We start from the raw sequence: 15,816 nt of genomic DNA, 5'->3' as shown, positions 1-15,816 counted from the left end.
TGGGGCAGGCTCTGAATGGGTGTTCCTTCCAATTCTTACAGCTGATGAACACTTAGATGTACCTCAACTGAAGAATGGATAAACAAAAAGTGGTATATCTACACAATGGAAGACATTCAGCTATTAGAAACAAAGACAGCATGAAATTTGCAGGTAAATGGATGGAACTTGAGAATATGATTCTCAGTGAGGTAATAAAAACTCAGAAAGACACATATGATATGTAGTTGCTTATAAGTCGATAGTAGCTTTAAAACTCAGGATTAGCATGCTACAATCCAGACCCAAACAAAATGGGTAATAAGGAGGGCCCAAGAGGAAGATGTATGAATCTAACTCAGAAGTGGAAGCAAAATAGACTATATCTGAGGTGGATGGAGAGAAAGAACTGGATGGAACAGAGTATGAAGAGGGGTTTGGGGATAGAGAGCAGGTTTGGGGGTTGACAGAACATGAGAGGTCTGGGTGTGAGAATAGAAATTGATGGTAGTCAGGCATCTCTGGGACTAGCTGGACACTTGGTTTAGGGGAGGCTCCAGGGAGTCTAGGAGGTGACTGTAGATGATATTTCCACGGGAGGGGGATACCTGGGCTGAAGTGGCTATCTCCGGTAGCCAGGCACAACTTACAGTGGGAGGCGGGGGACATCAACCTACCCACAAAACCTTCAATGCAAAATTTACCCTGCCTACAAAATGTGCAAGGATAGAGATGGAGCAAGGGTACAGCCAACTAATGACTGGCCCAAGTTGAGACCCATCCCATGAGAGACATCTAAATCGCTATACCATTAATGATACTCTGTTATGCTTGCAAACAGAAATCTAGCAACTGTTGACTGAGAAGTTTCAATCTGAATGGGATGTAAACACATGCAGAGATCCATAGCCACAAATCAGGCAGAACTAGAGGAGGAGGAGAGGGGCTAGAACTGAGAGAGTTGGAGGGGTCAAAGACACCACAAGAAGACCTACACAATCAATTATCCTGTGGCCTCAGGGGCTCACAGAGATTGAACCACCAACCAAAGAGCATGCAGGAGCTGGAATATAGTCCTCACACATATTTATAGCAGATATTCAGCTTAATCTTCATGTAGGTCCCCTAAAATTTGGAATGGGAGCTGTCTTTGTTGCCTGCCATTGGATCTCCTTCCCCTAGTTAGACTGCATGATAGGACCTTGGTGGGAGAAAAGTGCTTAGTCCTATTGGGACTAGATGTCCCAGAGTGGGATAGTAGCCAAGGGGTGCTTCCTCTTCTCTGGAGGTGAGGAGATAATTGGGGAATTTGTAAGGGCAGGACTTGGAATTTAGGAGGGAAGGGGCTGCTATTGGGATGTACTTTGAATAAAAAAATAAATTATGGAAAAGGAAAATCATAAGGAGATGTATATACTAAGCTTTCCGAATATATATTCATATAGAAGAGTTCATTGGCATTAATTCTACACAAAGAAAAATGGGCCCCCAAGGGGTCACGGATTGCCAATAAAGACGTTCAGTGCCTGATTTGAGACACCTTCTTTCTATTTCTTTCTCAAAGATGGTTTTTATCATTGTTTTTATTTGCCCATCCGAACTTAATGGTAAGATCCTATTGCTGAAGACTCCACACAATCTGGTCACAGGAAAGAAGATATCTACTTGGAAATGAGCAGGAAACTTCCACTGTACTGGCCAGCTTTCAAAATAGGGTTCTGAGGAAACTGAATTCTACAAACAACAATAATTGGACTGCATAGGAAAATAGGTCCATTAGTGAAGCAATGACATGAAAGTTAGGGAATCATCACATTTTTATTAAATATTTAACTTCATACTCATACACATATTTTTGATTACCTTTAAGGCTCACTCAACAAAAGTAAGCCCATAACCTTTTCTGTAACTCTGGATAAGTACAATACTTAAGGAGCCCAGAAGATCCAATGATAATTTATTATTATCCTACTGAACGGACATAGTGACAATCTGTCCTCTAAATATTTATCTCTATCCATCAATTAGTACAGCTGTATATCTCATCAGAGTTGATGTACTGGATGATGGTTACTGTGGAAACTCACAGCTGGTTGAAATACAAGGAAGAAGTGTCAGCAGAGTAATCATCTACCTCCGAGGCTTTGGAACCATTGAAGAAGAGAGGGTGGGTAGACCAAAAGAGCCAGAGGTTTGGGGAAGATAACATCATGAAACAAGGTCTTTTGGCCATGACAGGACCTCTACACTTAGAATTTCAGCAGCTGTGGTTGCCCAGATAAGACCTGTCTAAAGTAAAGCCAGCCAATATCCTAGCATAAATGGAGAAGGAGTTTTCTTTGTTGATGTGGCACATGTATGCAGACCACTCTCCGGAGATGGGCACACACCCTTGAGTATGTGGGCAGCACAATAACTCTGTGTGTCCTGTTTTATTTAAGACAATACAGAATCGGGAGATTTTAGGGGAGAGAGAGGAAGATTAGGGAATACATGAGGATGGATATGATCACAATGTTATAAGAAATTACCAAAGAATTAATAATTGTGTTTTAAAGAGAATGTCTGATATCACAATTGTTATCAGTCTTACTTCATAACAAATACAGCAGAATGGAAGTGTCCACAAGCCAGGGGAAATTCTCATGCACAAGTCAGTGCTAACACTAACATAGCTAAATACGCAGGAAAACAAGGAAGAAATGTGAGGTATAAGAAAATCTTTGGTCAAGTAACACTTTTTCCTGGAACATTACCTCCATATGAATGGAGGAATGGTGATGGATAGTGACAGGAACAAGGAAAAGAGGAGCCAAGACATCTTAAAGTTACTCTAAGGGCTAAACGGACTGAAATAAAGGAAACTGAGTCTTGTATCCAGTCCCCCCAAATAAGCAGATTTAAACAGCATGGGAAATCATCAAACAGCAAGAGGATGTTTTCATGGAGAAAACTGGAGAATATCTTGATACTCTGTCTGAATTGATAGACAGGAGTAGATTCTTAATATGCCTTTCTTCATTAAGAAAAAGTAAGATGCAGGGTGAGCCTCATGGTTCACCTGTGGCCACTCTGAGCTATGTACTGAATTCTATGCCAGCCTGAGATTAATAAGGAAAGAACCTCAAAATAAAAAGGGGGGATATAGAGGAAAGGGGGATAAAAGGAAAAAGGAAAGAAGGACAAAAACTAGAACCAATAAATATATATGATAAGTAATTCAACCCAGGGAAACCATGGCATGTGCTGTAGTTTGAATTAATTGGAAGAATTTTTTTTAAAAAAACATAACCCATTTACCTGGACCTTAGTATGTCTGTTTTCCTTTTATTTGAGGTTAAGACCTGAGACTTAAAGTTTAAAGGAAACCAAACTAACTGGTTAGAATTTACTCAAATATTTGTAAAATTTGAAATATCTAAGTTGGTGATTACTTTCATTTTTAGAGTTAAATTTCTAATTAAGGTCCTCCAGGATGGAGTCCATTGAAGTGTGGCTCATAGATGTTCTCAGCTTGTCTTGGGCCATCAACTTTTTAGACAGAAACCTGCAATGTTTAGAGTGATTCTCTTTTCTATTTTGTCATTAATGATTTTTTTACATATTTAACAGGAATAATAAGTCTTTAACCATATTCACAAAGTGCAGTTCAAAAATGTGAGTGTTAGTTCTCAACTTTCATGAGAAGTTTGTAAACATAATATTAAACACTGGCATCTTGTGACTGCAGGCAGAGTACAAATATTTTAAACCTTGATAACATAAAGTTAAACATACAGCCAACAGAATATCGGAGGTGAAAAAGAAGAGAAAGCCATTTAAGGATAGAAATGTTAATGATTTTTTTGTCTTAAAAAACTAGTGCCTTTATTTCTGTACCAAGTCAAGACATGGAATCAAAATCACCTAGAATCAACAGATGAAAGGATAAACTGTGTCCTACCCACACATTATCATTACCTAGCATGACAAACAAAGATGTCCTATCTTTTGTATCAAAAATGGATTTGGAACTGGGGGATCCTGAAATGACATCAACCAGATGTAGAGTAACCCTCTTATATGTGGAAGCTGCAAAATTGATCTTAGAATAGAAAAGAGGAGACTAGTGATTGCCAGTGTAGGAAGATGGATGGCAAAAGGCTAGCCAACCAGCATAAGCTCAAGTGTTCTGCAGCACAGTGGACAACTATATTTCACAGTAACCTGTCACACACTTTAGGAAATACTAGCAGTGAGGAATAAGAAGGCTCTAAATATAGAAAAAGATGAGGTTAATGCACTTAGTACACAAGGTAACACTGTATTGTAAAAATCATTACATGCTAAAGTTGAAAGCAAAATGACAAAAATTAAATATAGAAAGCTAGAGGCAAATACCTAAACCAACTATAATAAGACATAGAGATTTAAGTTATTAAGAGATGTTTTTAATCACCTAGTAGTCAGAGTCATTAATCTGTTTCTAGAAGCACAGAGCCACTAGGCACACTGTGTTCTTCTATTTTAATGCATGGCTTATTTCATTCTTTATCCTTGTTTTGTTTCTTAGAGACACTGGAGACTGAATTCGGGGTCTGGGGTATGCATGCACCATAGTTCTGCCCAGCTGCAGTTGACTGCATTTTCAGCATTTGTGCTTTCTCTGTTGCTGCCTGCTGCTTCTGAGTTGAACTTACTTATCCAAAAGCAAGAGGGCATGAGTGTGTCTCTCTAACACTAGAAAGACCTTAGTCAATAATAACGGCTGCTTTAGTCTACCTGGTTCAAGTCTCTACCTTAAAAATTGAAAGAGCAGTCTTCTCTATAGTTCATCTCCATGGTGAGAAGCAATGATAAGGCTCATCCTTTACAAAGTAAGGGACTATTAAACAAGAACTGAGAAGCAAACACATGTGAGTGCAGGCCATGTCAGTAGTATGTTGGGGAATGAACAGTCTGGATGAAGGTTCCCTAGGGGACCACTGGACCCATTGGTCACCAAAATAGGTATTAAGTAGGAAGTATTTATTGGTCTTTTAAGTTTATCACAAATCCTGGCTCAGACCTAAGTGAGAAATGTTCCCACAAAGATGTTACCTCAGTTAACAATTCAGTTTAAGCCCCCAAGTCATGACCCCAGAGAAGACTTGGAATACAAAAGACTTGTTTATATACAAGAACAATGGTTCAAAATGTCCCTTGTATCACTCCTGACAGCTTTATTTCCAGTTGCTATACATGGATGTATATCTGCTGAGCTGATCAATCCCACCTTGCTAAGAGCATTATGAGAGCCTTGTGATCCCCAGGAGTAGTACATGGCTCTCAGTAACCTGTCTGCATGGAAATGTCCATAATCTGAATGCATTTATTCATTTATTCACTCATTTGTTCATTCTATGAGATCATCTTACCTTCACACTAGAAATTCAACAAGGGAAGGTGGCTATCTCAGAAGTGGGAGATTATTCCCTAGCTTTTAATATAAAAATGTGTAGTCCCTAAAAGACTAGAACAGATTATATCTATATGGTTAGTTGTTCTTTGAAGTTCAATTTCCAAGCTAAATTGTCACCCTTTTTTTATTTCTTCAGTACAAAGGACTGAACCTAGATCCTCACTTAAAAATCACGTACATTGTGATTTTTTTTTTTTTGAAAAATAAACAGTTTAGCTGTTCTCTTAAGCCGTCAGCTTGGGTCTTCAAATTCATGTTCCTTTCACATAACCTAAATGGGCATGTGTAGTTAAACAAGGTTAGATTAAAACAATGACAATATTCATCAACAGATAGACAAGGAGAAAAAAAATCAGTCTTCACATTTATCAGTTAGTCCTTTTTTAATAAATTTGAATTCATTCAACAAGTTTCATATTGTATCTGTCACTCAATTTTGCTGTTTTTTTCATGTCAAATAATACCAAAAAATTACATCAATGTGCTTAAGCAAAACCGGGTTTAAGTTTATCTTTACAATGAAATGAAATCGACGGGGATATCAATCAGGACAGCAACCGCCTATTCCTACGAGAACAATCCTGTACTTACCTTGAACACATCTACTGACTTGGGAAGTAGAAAAATGAGTCACGAATGACATGTTTGTGGGCCATCCCTAGGAGAGGTATGGTTCGTGAGCCACTCTGGGAGGTCACTTACAAGTTGAGGGGGATTTAGTCATTCAGGAAAACATGGCACCTTTCAATGCAGTAGAAGAGGTAATCAGTCCAAGGCACACTCGCCAGTGTCCAGGGAAATTTACTCCACCAGGGCAGTTCTTTGCCCAAAGAGTCAATGTTACTCTGATGGAAAGTTCACACTGACATGAAAGCCAGAGTTCATTCCAAAAGTAACAAAATATTTTACCATTGGTTCAGTTGGCTTACAGAAAATGGCTGGAAATATGAACTCATCTTTTTAGGTGGAGGGTTAAAATATGAGTTATAGTAGGCTTATGCTTTTAATCAAGGAGATTCAACAGTGGACACATCTTTTCAGAATGTGTTTACCCGGTTCACACACCTACAGCTACAATGTGCCTGTCCCCTTCTGAGATCATCTCATTGGTGAAATTGTCAACTCCATGTTTCAAAAGAAGAGAACTACTTTTCATGGGAACAACTGAAGATGTCCTCATGTTGGCATCAAACACACAATACTGCAGATGGACATGTCACTTAAAGCCTAATGGGAACATTATTATGATATACATTTTAGTTCATCTGAGATTCAGGGGCAGTGAGTGGGTCATGGCATTGACAGCACAACCCCTTAACAGTCCTGGGACTGGTGAGCAGGAGTGACTTTCATTTTAAAGGTAATTCCACTCTGGTGAGTCGTTTCTCTGCTGGGACTGATCGAGGAGGGCTATCGAGTTGTCACAGACATATCTGGAAATGACTAATAAAAGGGCTGTCCTCAAGGCGTCAACACCATGAGCCCTCTGCGAAGCATTTCGTTTTGGAAAGACAGTACTATTGAGAAAATGAATGGTTTACTGAATTGGTGAGAAGTTAAATTTTTCTGTTCTTAAGAGCTCTGGGCATGGGTAACAGCCACCTCCCATCAGAGGTCCTGGTGGAATCCCTCTGCAGCCTCACTTACTGGCTCAAATGGCTGCTGTAAAGTCACTAGAGGTCTCTTTCCTAGATAGGGATCAGATCCCACTCTTCTGCTAGCACAGCCAGACTTCTCTTCTCAACACTTCTCATAACTTTAAAAAATAGAGAAGCCATAAAATAAGTTATTAGAAGAAAAATACTTTTCTTCTGAAATGGAGTAAAGCAAACACATACCCAAGGATCTTAGAAAGGATTTTTTTTTTTTACAGAATACAGTATGTATTTGTGTATGTGTGTGTATGTGTGTGTGTATGTATGTATGTGTGTGTGTAATTACAAATACTACTTAGAATCTAGCTACTATGGTAACTTCATTGCAGTGTCTATAAAGTTGTGGATCCCAGTCTCGGTGCCAAATGCATATAAAAAGCTCAAAAGCTATTATGACTACACCATGCAAATTTATATCCAGAGATTCCCCGGGAGTGCACTGCTGCTCTTCTGAGCCCTGTGGGGTCTCTGCCTTGATATGTGGGTATCTCAACTATGCATCAAAAAAGCTGAGTCACTTCCCCAGAAAAAAAAAAGTCACAGTTCTGAGTATAATAAATTATCCGTCTCTGACTGTTTCTGCCACACTGCTGCATTGTGGAGTTCCTTGTATATATGTGGCATTTACATCTTGAGTTACAGGATACAGAGAGAGAGATACCTGAAGTATTGAAAGGGATAAGGTCTTTGCAAACGTTTGTTTTCTTTTAACATGTTACAATGATAAGGCCACTTACAGAATTTTTTTTTTAAATCTGTTTAACTTTTTGTCTCCTCCCACTGTTACCCATGAAAAAGAAAATTTCCAGAGAAAAGCCAGAGGGCAAAATCCACAGGCTCAACTCCAGATAGAAAGTAAAACAAAGGAGCAGTGATTTAAAGACTTAGCAGATAAGAATGGAGGAGGCAAAGGGTATAAAAATCAGTAACTGTCCCTCACATGGATTTTGTGGATTTAGCTTTTATTTAATGTTAGCTTAGAACAGTCAGACTCCCACATATTAGAGATTGCAATGGCCACCGAAAAATCAAGTAGTGCCAGTCCATGGTGACAGTCCACACCACACCCATCCTGGGGAGGGTGGTGGTACTGCCTGTGCGGAAACCGATGGTGCCAGACTTGAAGGTGCCGCATGTGTGGGATTTGGGGGTTATTAATTTAGCAGTTCTTCACTGTGTGTTTTGTTTGTTTTTTTTTTCCTGCCTTCCAAATGCTTCGCTGTGACACCTGTTTACACAACTGCAGTCTATTTATGGATGCCTGTGATAGAAATAGTTTAGAAAAAATATATCATCTTTGTTTTTCTTTAGAAAGAGCTCATCTAAATAGTAAGTTAAGGTTGCATCTATGAAACCGGTGCACCTTGTCTTGTTTCTACGAGCTTTAAAAAGTCCAAATCCTGATGAGGCTGTGGATCAGAAGGAACCAAAAGAGACTGTATTTGTGTCAGGTTGCCCTCCTTGCCTCAGGAACGGTCATGGGTTGTTGTGTGATCATGGCGTACACTGGAAGTGTTCCTGCAGAATCCTAGTCAGTCTAGGAGGAATTGGGTGTGCTTATGAGATAAGTTAGTACAGAAATAAAGGCTGTGAGGATGTTTCTTAAGTTTCCAAAAGTGAACAGTAGAAACATTTTAGATTCAATCCTAATTTCTAGATAACAGAAAATAGTTACATCACAGAATGAAAAATATGACGTCGCATGCTGCCATGATAGCGAGCAGAAGAAACAAAATCTTGGTAATATACGTAGGTATGCATATTATGCAAATATATTTATATTAACATACAATGTTATAAGAATGGTAACATAACTGCAAGGGGGGAACCACTCTAGATGGTTTTACCTTAGAGTAACAAAGAACCTGAGACGTCTATGCTTCCAGTTAAATAGCAGACCTAGAAATCTGGATGAGATGTGGAGCACATTTCCAGTGATTGAATGTCATTATCAAAATGTGCCACTGTGTTCCCACAAGACAGTTAAGCTGGACCCACTTAATGTTAACAGAAATCTCCCACATGTATGGGACAGTGGAGTACTTAAAACGGGACACCATTTACTCCCAGTGAGTTTTAAAAGATGAACATTCAGACACAAGAGTAGGAGCTACCTACTAGTAAGAATCAGGTAAGTGCATTGCCAGCAACTCATCTCATATGCTAACCCACCACAGAACAACATACCTGATGAAACACGCCCATCACAGAGAAGCCAACAAGCCTCGGTTGCAAACTGAGAGGGTATGAGGTGTACAACTACCGCTGTGGGAGTGCCCAAAGATTAACTAAGAATTCCGTTTTGATTCTTAAGCAAAAACTTATGATAATAAAAGACACACTTTGGGATGACTGTGTTTCACGCCCTCATTCTTGAGGCATAATATTTAGATACTTGTCCCTTTCAATTAAAAAAGAAAAAAAAAGCTATGACTTTCTTTAATATGCATCCTGTGTTAAATTGTCCATAGTTGCAAAATGTATGGTATGTATGCGTATTTGTTTTACATACACAGGCACTCTCACCAGTGTACATAAACATATACACATACATTCTCATATACACGTGTATTTTATATATATGCTGAGAAAGTTCACATATATATACAATTGTGTGTGTCTGTGTATGTGTGTGTGTGTGTGTTTGTGTATGTGTGTGTTTGTGTGTGCGTTTGTTTGTGTGTGTGTGTGTATACTGGTATAAAAACTTGACAGGCAGGGTAATATTTCACTCAGTGTTAAATGAAGTCTTTGAAAAATCAAGTACAGTCACTCAGTTAACATAGTACAGCCAGTAAACTAAGTTGAAGAGAGAAAAGGTGAATGGAAACACGATCCGGGACCATCTGTCTATGGCATTCACATCGGTTAGATCAGGGATTTTGATTTTGAGCTGCGAAGACCTCCTCCGTAGGTGCGTCTTCTTGTGCGGGATGCTTCTGTCTCCCATGTACCGCCCATGCCCTTCCTTGGGCATGCTCTGTTTCCTATACTGGATTCCTGAGTTGTCAAAGGATATTGCTGAATTCCTGGTGTCACCAACGCTGCCTGCAACCTCATTCATTTCATTGTGAACATCCATCGGTGCTAGTAGGATATTCCCGTGAGCATCCACCTAATGGGAAGAAAACATAAACTTTTAGGAAGCTGGAATGCCCATCAAATTTTAATATGCAAGACCTGGACTTAATGATGTTACATAATCGTGCAACATAGTTTATAAGAATCTGTGTGTCAAATCCATGCCTCATTTTACAGGAAAATACTATTTTACAAATTTAACTCTAGTTTTCAGAGTGTATTTCCTTTATCCGAAAGTTCTTATAGAGAAAAGAAAGGGAGCTTCGGCAGATTGATATTTCACATTATAGAATCCCTACTGAAGAGAAAACTGAAAGGGTGAATCCCTTCCAGGATTTATTTCTCTGTGAGTGAGAGCTTATGATAGTGCACTGAGAGGAAATGATATAGTTCTCTCTGTCTTGTCTGCAATACAACAGGTATCATCTAGATTTGGCAATGCCACATTACCTATGTCACGCAATCTCTCTTCCTAGTGACATGAGTATTGCGTCATCAGACCGCTCCATCAGAAATGGAGGTGAGCACAACACATACAAGAGTGTTGCTACAGAAGACCCATGCACATAACTTTCATTGAAGTTCATTGTTAGGATTCCTCCATTTCCTTACCATGCCCTGCTGTTAATTTCTTACTGCGCCTACTGATAACGTAAAGTTTGTCTTAGGCGTGAACTAATAGGAGTGGCAGAGTACGTGTAACATTCACTGGCAGCTATAGTTTCAAGTAGATACAGGGATTTTCTTAGGAAGTTAGCTTGTTCTATTTTGAATGTTTGCACTGGACACAAAGCCAACCTCTGCTAAGTATTCTCTCCGTTGCTCCACATATCCCAGCCTGCTAGCCCTTTCTCTGATGATTTAAATTGCCCGATTACTGTGAGGAAGCACAGGGACAATCATGATGGTGCTCATGGTGACTGCTGGGGTAGAGCCAGTGGGTCTCTGCTTAATGTGACCCTAGAAGAAGCCTTCTTTTGCAAGAGCTACATTTAAAGTAGCAAGTCTCTTTCCACTGTGAAGACAATCTTAAAAATAATAAAGTTTTATTCTTTGTTAAATATAACTGCAGACCTTCATTGGCAATACCTTCGATCCATGTGTTTATTGGGTTGCCACAGAATTTTTCAGCAGCCTCCCTGTGGCTGAGAGACCATGCAACTTAGGGAACCTGGGATGGGGTTCCTGATAGAGTTGCAATAGGGATCATACTGTAGTTGCTATGGCCTGGTTCTCTAAACTCTCCATAATCCCATCTGTGTCTTTCCCTGGAAGGCTATATCCCTTTTCTGTTCTTTCTCCCTGGACAGTCTACTTCTTTTAGCACTAGATTGTTAGTTGATGGATTTTTCCATGAACCATTAGTTATTTTGTACAATGACTTACTGATATGTTAACTTGAGTTTTTCCAGCTTATAGATAGAAATTCCTTTCATTAAAGGTATTAAGTTCAATGTGAAGGTGGTAAGGTAGGCAGGGAGGATTCCTGAGCCTTACACAGGAACAGATAGGGAGACATATGAAACACTGAGCAGAATAAAGAGCCCCAAATCAAAGCTACCAACTCCAAAGTGGTCAAGGCTCAGGAAGGAATGCAAATAGTGGAGGACACTCAGGATCTGGCCAGTGAGTTGATCACACTCTTGTTTGAGAATACCTCTGAAGATAACTTAACAATATGTTAGTATTGCTCAATTCTCATGAGCAATAGCCTGTGAGCTGGCTATAAGAGACTGTGTAGATATAATTAAGGGTACAGTCCTCAAGATAGTTAGTTCATTTTAAATTATTGGGTGGCCACAATATCATCATGTATTCTTTCCTAAGCATAATAGAGAACATTTCTAGCTAGAAACAGATGTCAGCAGGCAAATACCTGGTCAACTTGCCTCTGGTAGGAAGGTCTGCAGGAACAGGTTCATTAAGACGTTATAAGAAAGTCTATAGGAGTAAAGACTGACACCAGAGGACAGCCAAGCCAATTCTATAACACAAGGACTTACTTGTCCAGCCACCTGATTGTGCAGTGCTAACTCAGAGAAACTTTGGCTTTATTCTGTATGATAGAGGCAGCCCCATCCTACCCCTACTCTCCTACTATTTTTGACCTAAAAGATGTCTGCTAAAACTGTTTTGCCCTGTTAAATTTGTTTTATTTTGCCATAGCAACATTCAAAAAACCTATTGGATGAGGGAAAACATGAGATCTACATTTGCCTACTACATTAAAGACCACAGGCAGAAAAAGAGAGAAATTTTCAGCCAAAGTATGAAGCACATCAAATACCCAAAGTCAAGCACTCTCTGTAAGGTAAGCTAGCTGGATAAACTCAAGGTTTCAAGTTAACAATACAGCTAGTTTTGGAACCATGCTATGCCTCTTGGTGGATAGAATGTGTGCTGTTTTTTCTCTGTTATTGTCATCTTTCTACCATATAATGGTAATAATAAAGGACACGTAGTCATGAATGTGAAGGTAGATGAGAGCCTGGGCTGAGTAAGGTTTTCTGTTTGTTATGCTAACACACTCCAAGCCCATACTTTTAGAACACAACACAAAAAGTCAACTCTAAGCAGGAAAACAATAATGTAGAGTACACATCAAAGGGATCGAGAATAAAAAGCTAAATCTGAGATGTGACAAGGGAGACCATTATATAGGTCTCCATCCCAGTAGCAGTTGGAAAAGGGACACTAAAGGTCAGACCAATGGCCTCTTCCTGCTTTTGTTCTCTGGTGCCTACTGTGTGTGTAGCAGAAGAAGTTCTGTATTTTGCCCATTCTTCTTTGTGTTCGTTTCATTCTCTGTTTTCTGAAGCAGAATCCCAGTCTAGCCTAGGCTAACTAACAACTCACTCAGGAGCACAGAATGGATTCGAACTCATGGCAGTCTTCTTTCTTACCTCAGCCTCCTTTGTGCTTGAATTACACGTAGGAGTCACTAGGCTTGCCCTTTATCTTAGACGTTGTAAAGGAAGAGAGAGAAATTTCCTCTCTCTGACTCCACCTAGACTTGATAACTTACAAGGATTACATCTTAATCTTACAGGGACTGAAAAAGTTAGGATTGGGTAGGATTTTGTGTTTTCTCTCTAAGTTTTTGTTTTTCTTTCTATTTTCCCCTGGAATGATCAGCAATAAACACCTCTCAATGACAACTGTTTGTCTTCAGAGCCAGGAAGACTGTTCCACAGACTTTTCAGACTGAGTTGTTAGTGGTTGGTTATTTGTTGTTAATAGTTCCAGCAGGAAGAGATAGCCGAAGCCACAGATGACTTTTGACATAGCTGAAACGTAAGGGGACAGGAAAGGGTTGTGTCCTTCACTTCACATTCACTGAAGCAGGGCAGTAACAAAGTCCAGCTATGGGAGAAACGTGTACACACCAACTCTACCTAAGAAAGGGCACCTTAAGCTACCTATGGCTGGGCACGAAGGAACCTATGAACAGATAACTTAGCTAATATTTAAATAAAGTTAAAAGCAGATGTACAGGTCAGGGCCCATCTCACTGGTGCTGATTTCTCTTCCTGACACAGCCCAGAGTATTTTATGGCATGACACAGTGAGCAGGTCAGAGATGAAAGGGCCAACAGCATCTTGACTTGGAAAGTGGTCGGGACGGGACTCGGCCAGTTGATCCTGCCATTTAGTTTATTTCATTACTTCATTTGACTGCAGTGAATTGGCATCGTTCAACCTGGTACCTATCGGGCTTTACATCATGGAGATGGTACACTCTCTCACCATGTATTTAAATAAAGTGGCAGTCACATTAAATATCTAATTTGGTTCTTTTTCTATGTTCAACATTTTAAGCAAATCTACCTTCATGGTAAGTTGACCTTTTTAAAACTTCCTTGTTTCTAAAATTGAGCCAAGAAAACCCTAAAGAGAAAGACACTGACTTTTTAAAGTACTAATGTAGAACTTATATTTTTCTATAATAATAACACATCCATTACAGTAGCTACCATCCTAGAAAGTTCAAAAATTTCCCTCCAAGATAGAAAAAACACAGACAACATTAGTAGCTATTAAAAACATTCCTTATAGCCTTTGCTATTTTTAAAAAGGAAAACGGAGAGATGAACGACTTGTGGTCCACCCCAGTGCCTCACTGGGGACATAGACAAACAGTTTGCATCACTGTGGTCATTCATGGAAACTGTAAGTACACACTTGTTTACCACCAGGGTCATTCACAGTCTAAGCTATGGACAATGAAGATGAAGATGACTCCTTTCAAGCAGTCTAGTAGGTGGGAACTTCCAACAATCAACAAATACAATCTTTTATTAAAAGAATTTTAAAACATGTTCCCAGTTATCAAAAACACAATATGAAAAGTTCCTTTTTTATCAAAATCTATAGAATTCAAATTAAAAATTATGTGACAGGGTGGAGCCTACCTGATCAGCAGGAGCAGATTTACAGTGATAAATACCACCAGACATGAGCAGTGGCCATGACGGAGTCAGACTCTGTGTATTACAGTAGGAGCAAGAGACTCAGTGTAGCCTGATAGTGGAAATAACTTGGATGACCTGCCATTGCATGTACAGAGAATGAACTGGAAAGTGAAAGAACAGCAACAAAAACAGTGGTTCTGCCTAAAGCAAGATGCAAACATGAATGGGGAAGAAATAAATTAGACTCTGGAAAGAAACACTTGACTTGGGTATTGAAGAAAGGGAAGATATAAGTCATGGGATAAGTTAACAGAATAAAGGAAAAGCAGAGATGGCATGTGTGGCAACTCAGAATATATTCAGGCTAAAGAAGATATAAAAATAAGATTGATATTCTGACATCTAGGGACAGATCTGTCAGCCAGCATTCTGTCTTTTCTAGTCCCTTCTGGATACAGTTGTGTGTCTGGGAAATGATCTAATGACAGCAGAAATCTGTTTCTTTGGATTTCAGTGAAAGCTTAACCTGAGGGAAGCCATTCCTACTTTGGAACCTTGCTTGTAGCTTACAAATGAAAGAACTTGACCAGTTGGTTGAGTTCTCTTGGTTCCTGTCAATGTTGATGACAAGCCTACAGCTGTCTCAGGACTGAGATAGAGCTCAATAATCAATATACGACTCTATTTTAGAAAGGTTACATCCATGCAATGGAAACTCTATTACAAATAATACTTATTCTGGCATGCAAAAGAGTACAAACATGCATTGAATTATGATCATAGTTTAAAATAGCCTGGCTGCTTTGCTTATGGATTTACTGTTACGTGGGTCTCATTTAAACATGAGCCAATGTACAGAAAATTACTCATTTTTTTGTCCAGAATGCTTAAAAGGTATTATATCTTATTAACTTTTAGAACTTTTAAAAATCAGTGTTTCTAGAAGAGACAGTAACCTCTTCCTCTCTTCCTTACCTCTAAAATGTAGGTCTCAGAATAGAAATAGGTGACTGAAGCAAATCTCAGCCTGAAATGTTTTTTACAGAATGACAGGTGGCTTGTAATTTTTAAATTGTTTCATGAATTCTTGTTATTTTGAAGGGTCCAGCTTACACCGACTATAATTAGAGCCAATGACTTCAATGTAGGTTTTCCTTCCGCTCGGAACCTAGACAGGTGCAGCTACCCAAAATTAAAATCACTTCATCCAGAAAAGATCACATTTTTCTTCTCTAGACTACGTCACTAG

The 15,816-nt window shown here is 39.2% G+C and overlaps 1 protein-coding gene across 3 annotated transcripts in view; it reads right to left on the bottom strand.

Moving 5' to 3' along the window:
* Nucleotides 1-5,783: 5,783 nt before the first annotated feature.
* The window catches only part of Gabrb3 (gamma-aminobutyric acid type A receptor subunit beta 3), a 235,459-nt gene continuing 225,426 nt past the window's right edge, over nucleotides 5,784-15,816 (bottom strand). For 2 of the 3 annotated variants that reach the window (XM_039101122.2, XM_039101126.1), the window contains one exon: nucleotides 5,784-10,189. In XM_039101122.2, coding sequence (XP_038957050.1) covers nucleotides 9,848-10,189 — 342 coding nt within the window. In that variant the 3' untranslated portion in view covers nucleotides 5,784-9,847. The remainder of the gene's footprint in view (nucleotides 10,190-15,816) is intronic. The other variant, NM_017065.2, reaches the window with a different exon arrangement.

The sequence above is a fragment of the Rattus norvegicus genome, chromosome 1 (genome assembly GCF_036323735.1).
Source record: "Rattus norvegicus strain BN/NHsdMcwi chromosome 1, GRCr8, whole genome shotgun sequence".
NCBI classification, from domain to species: Eukaryota; Metazoa; Chordata; class Mammalia; order Rodentia; family Muridae; genus Rattus; species Rattus norvegicus.
This window is presented reverse-complemented; position numbering and strand designations above follow the sequence as displayed.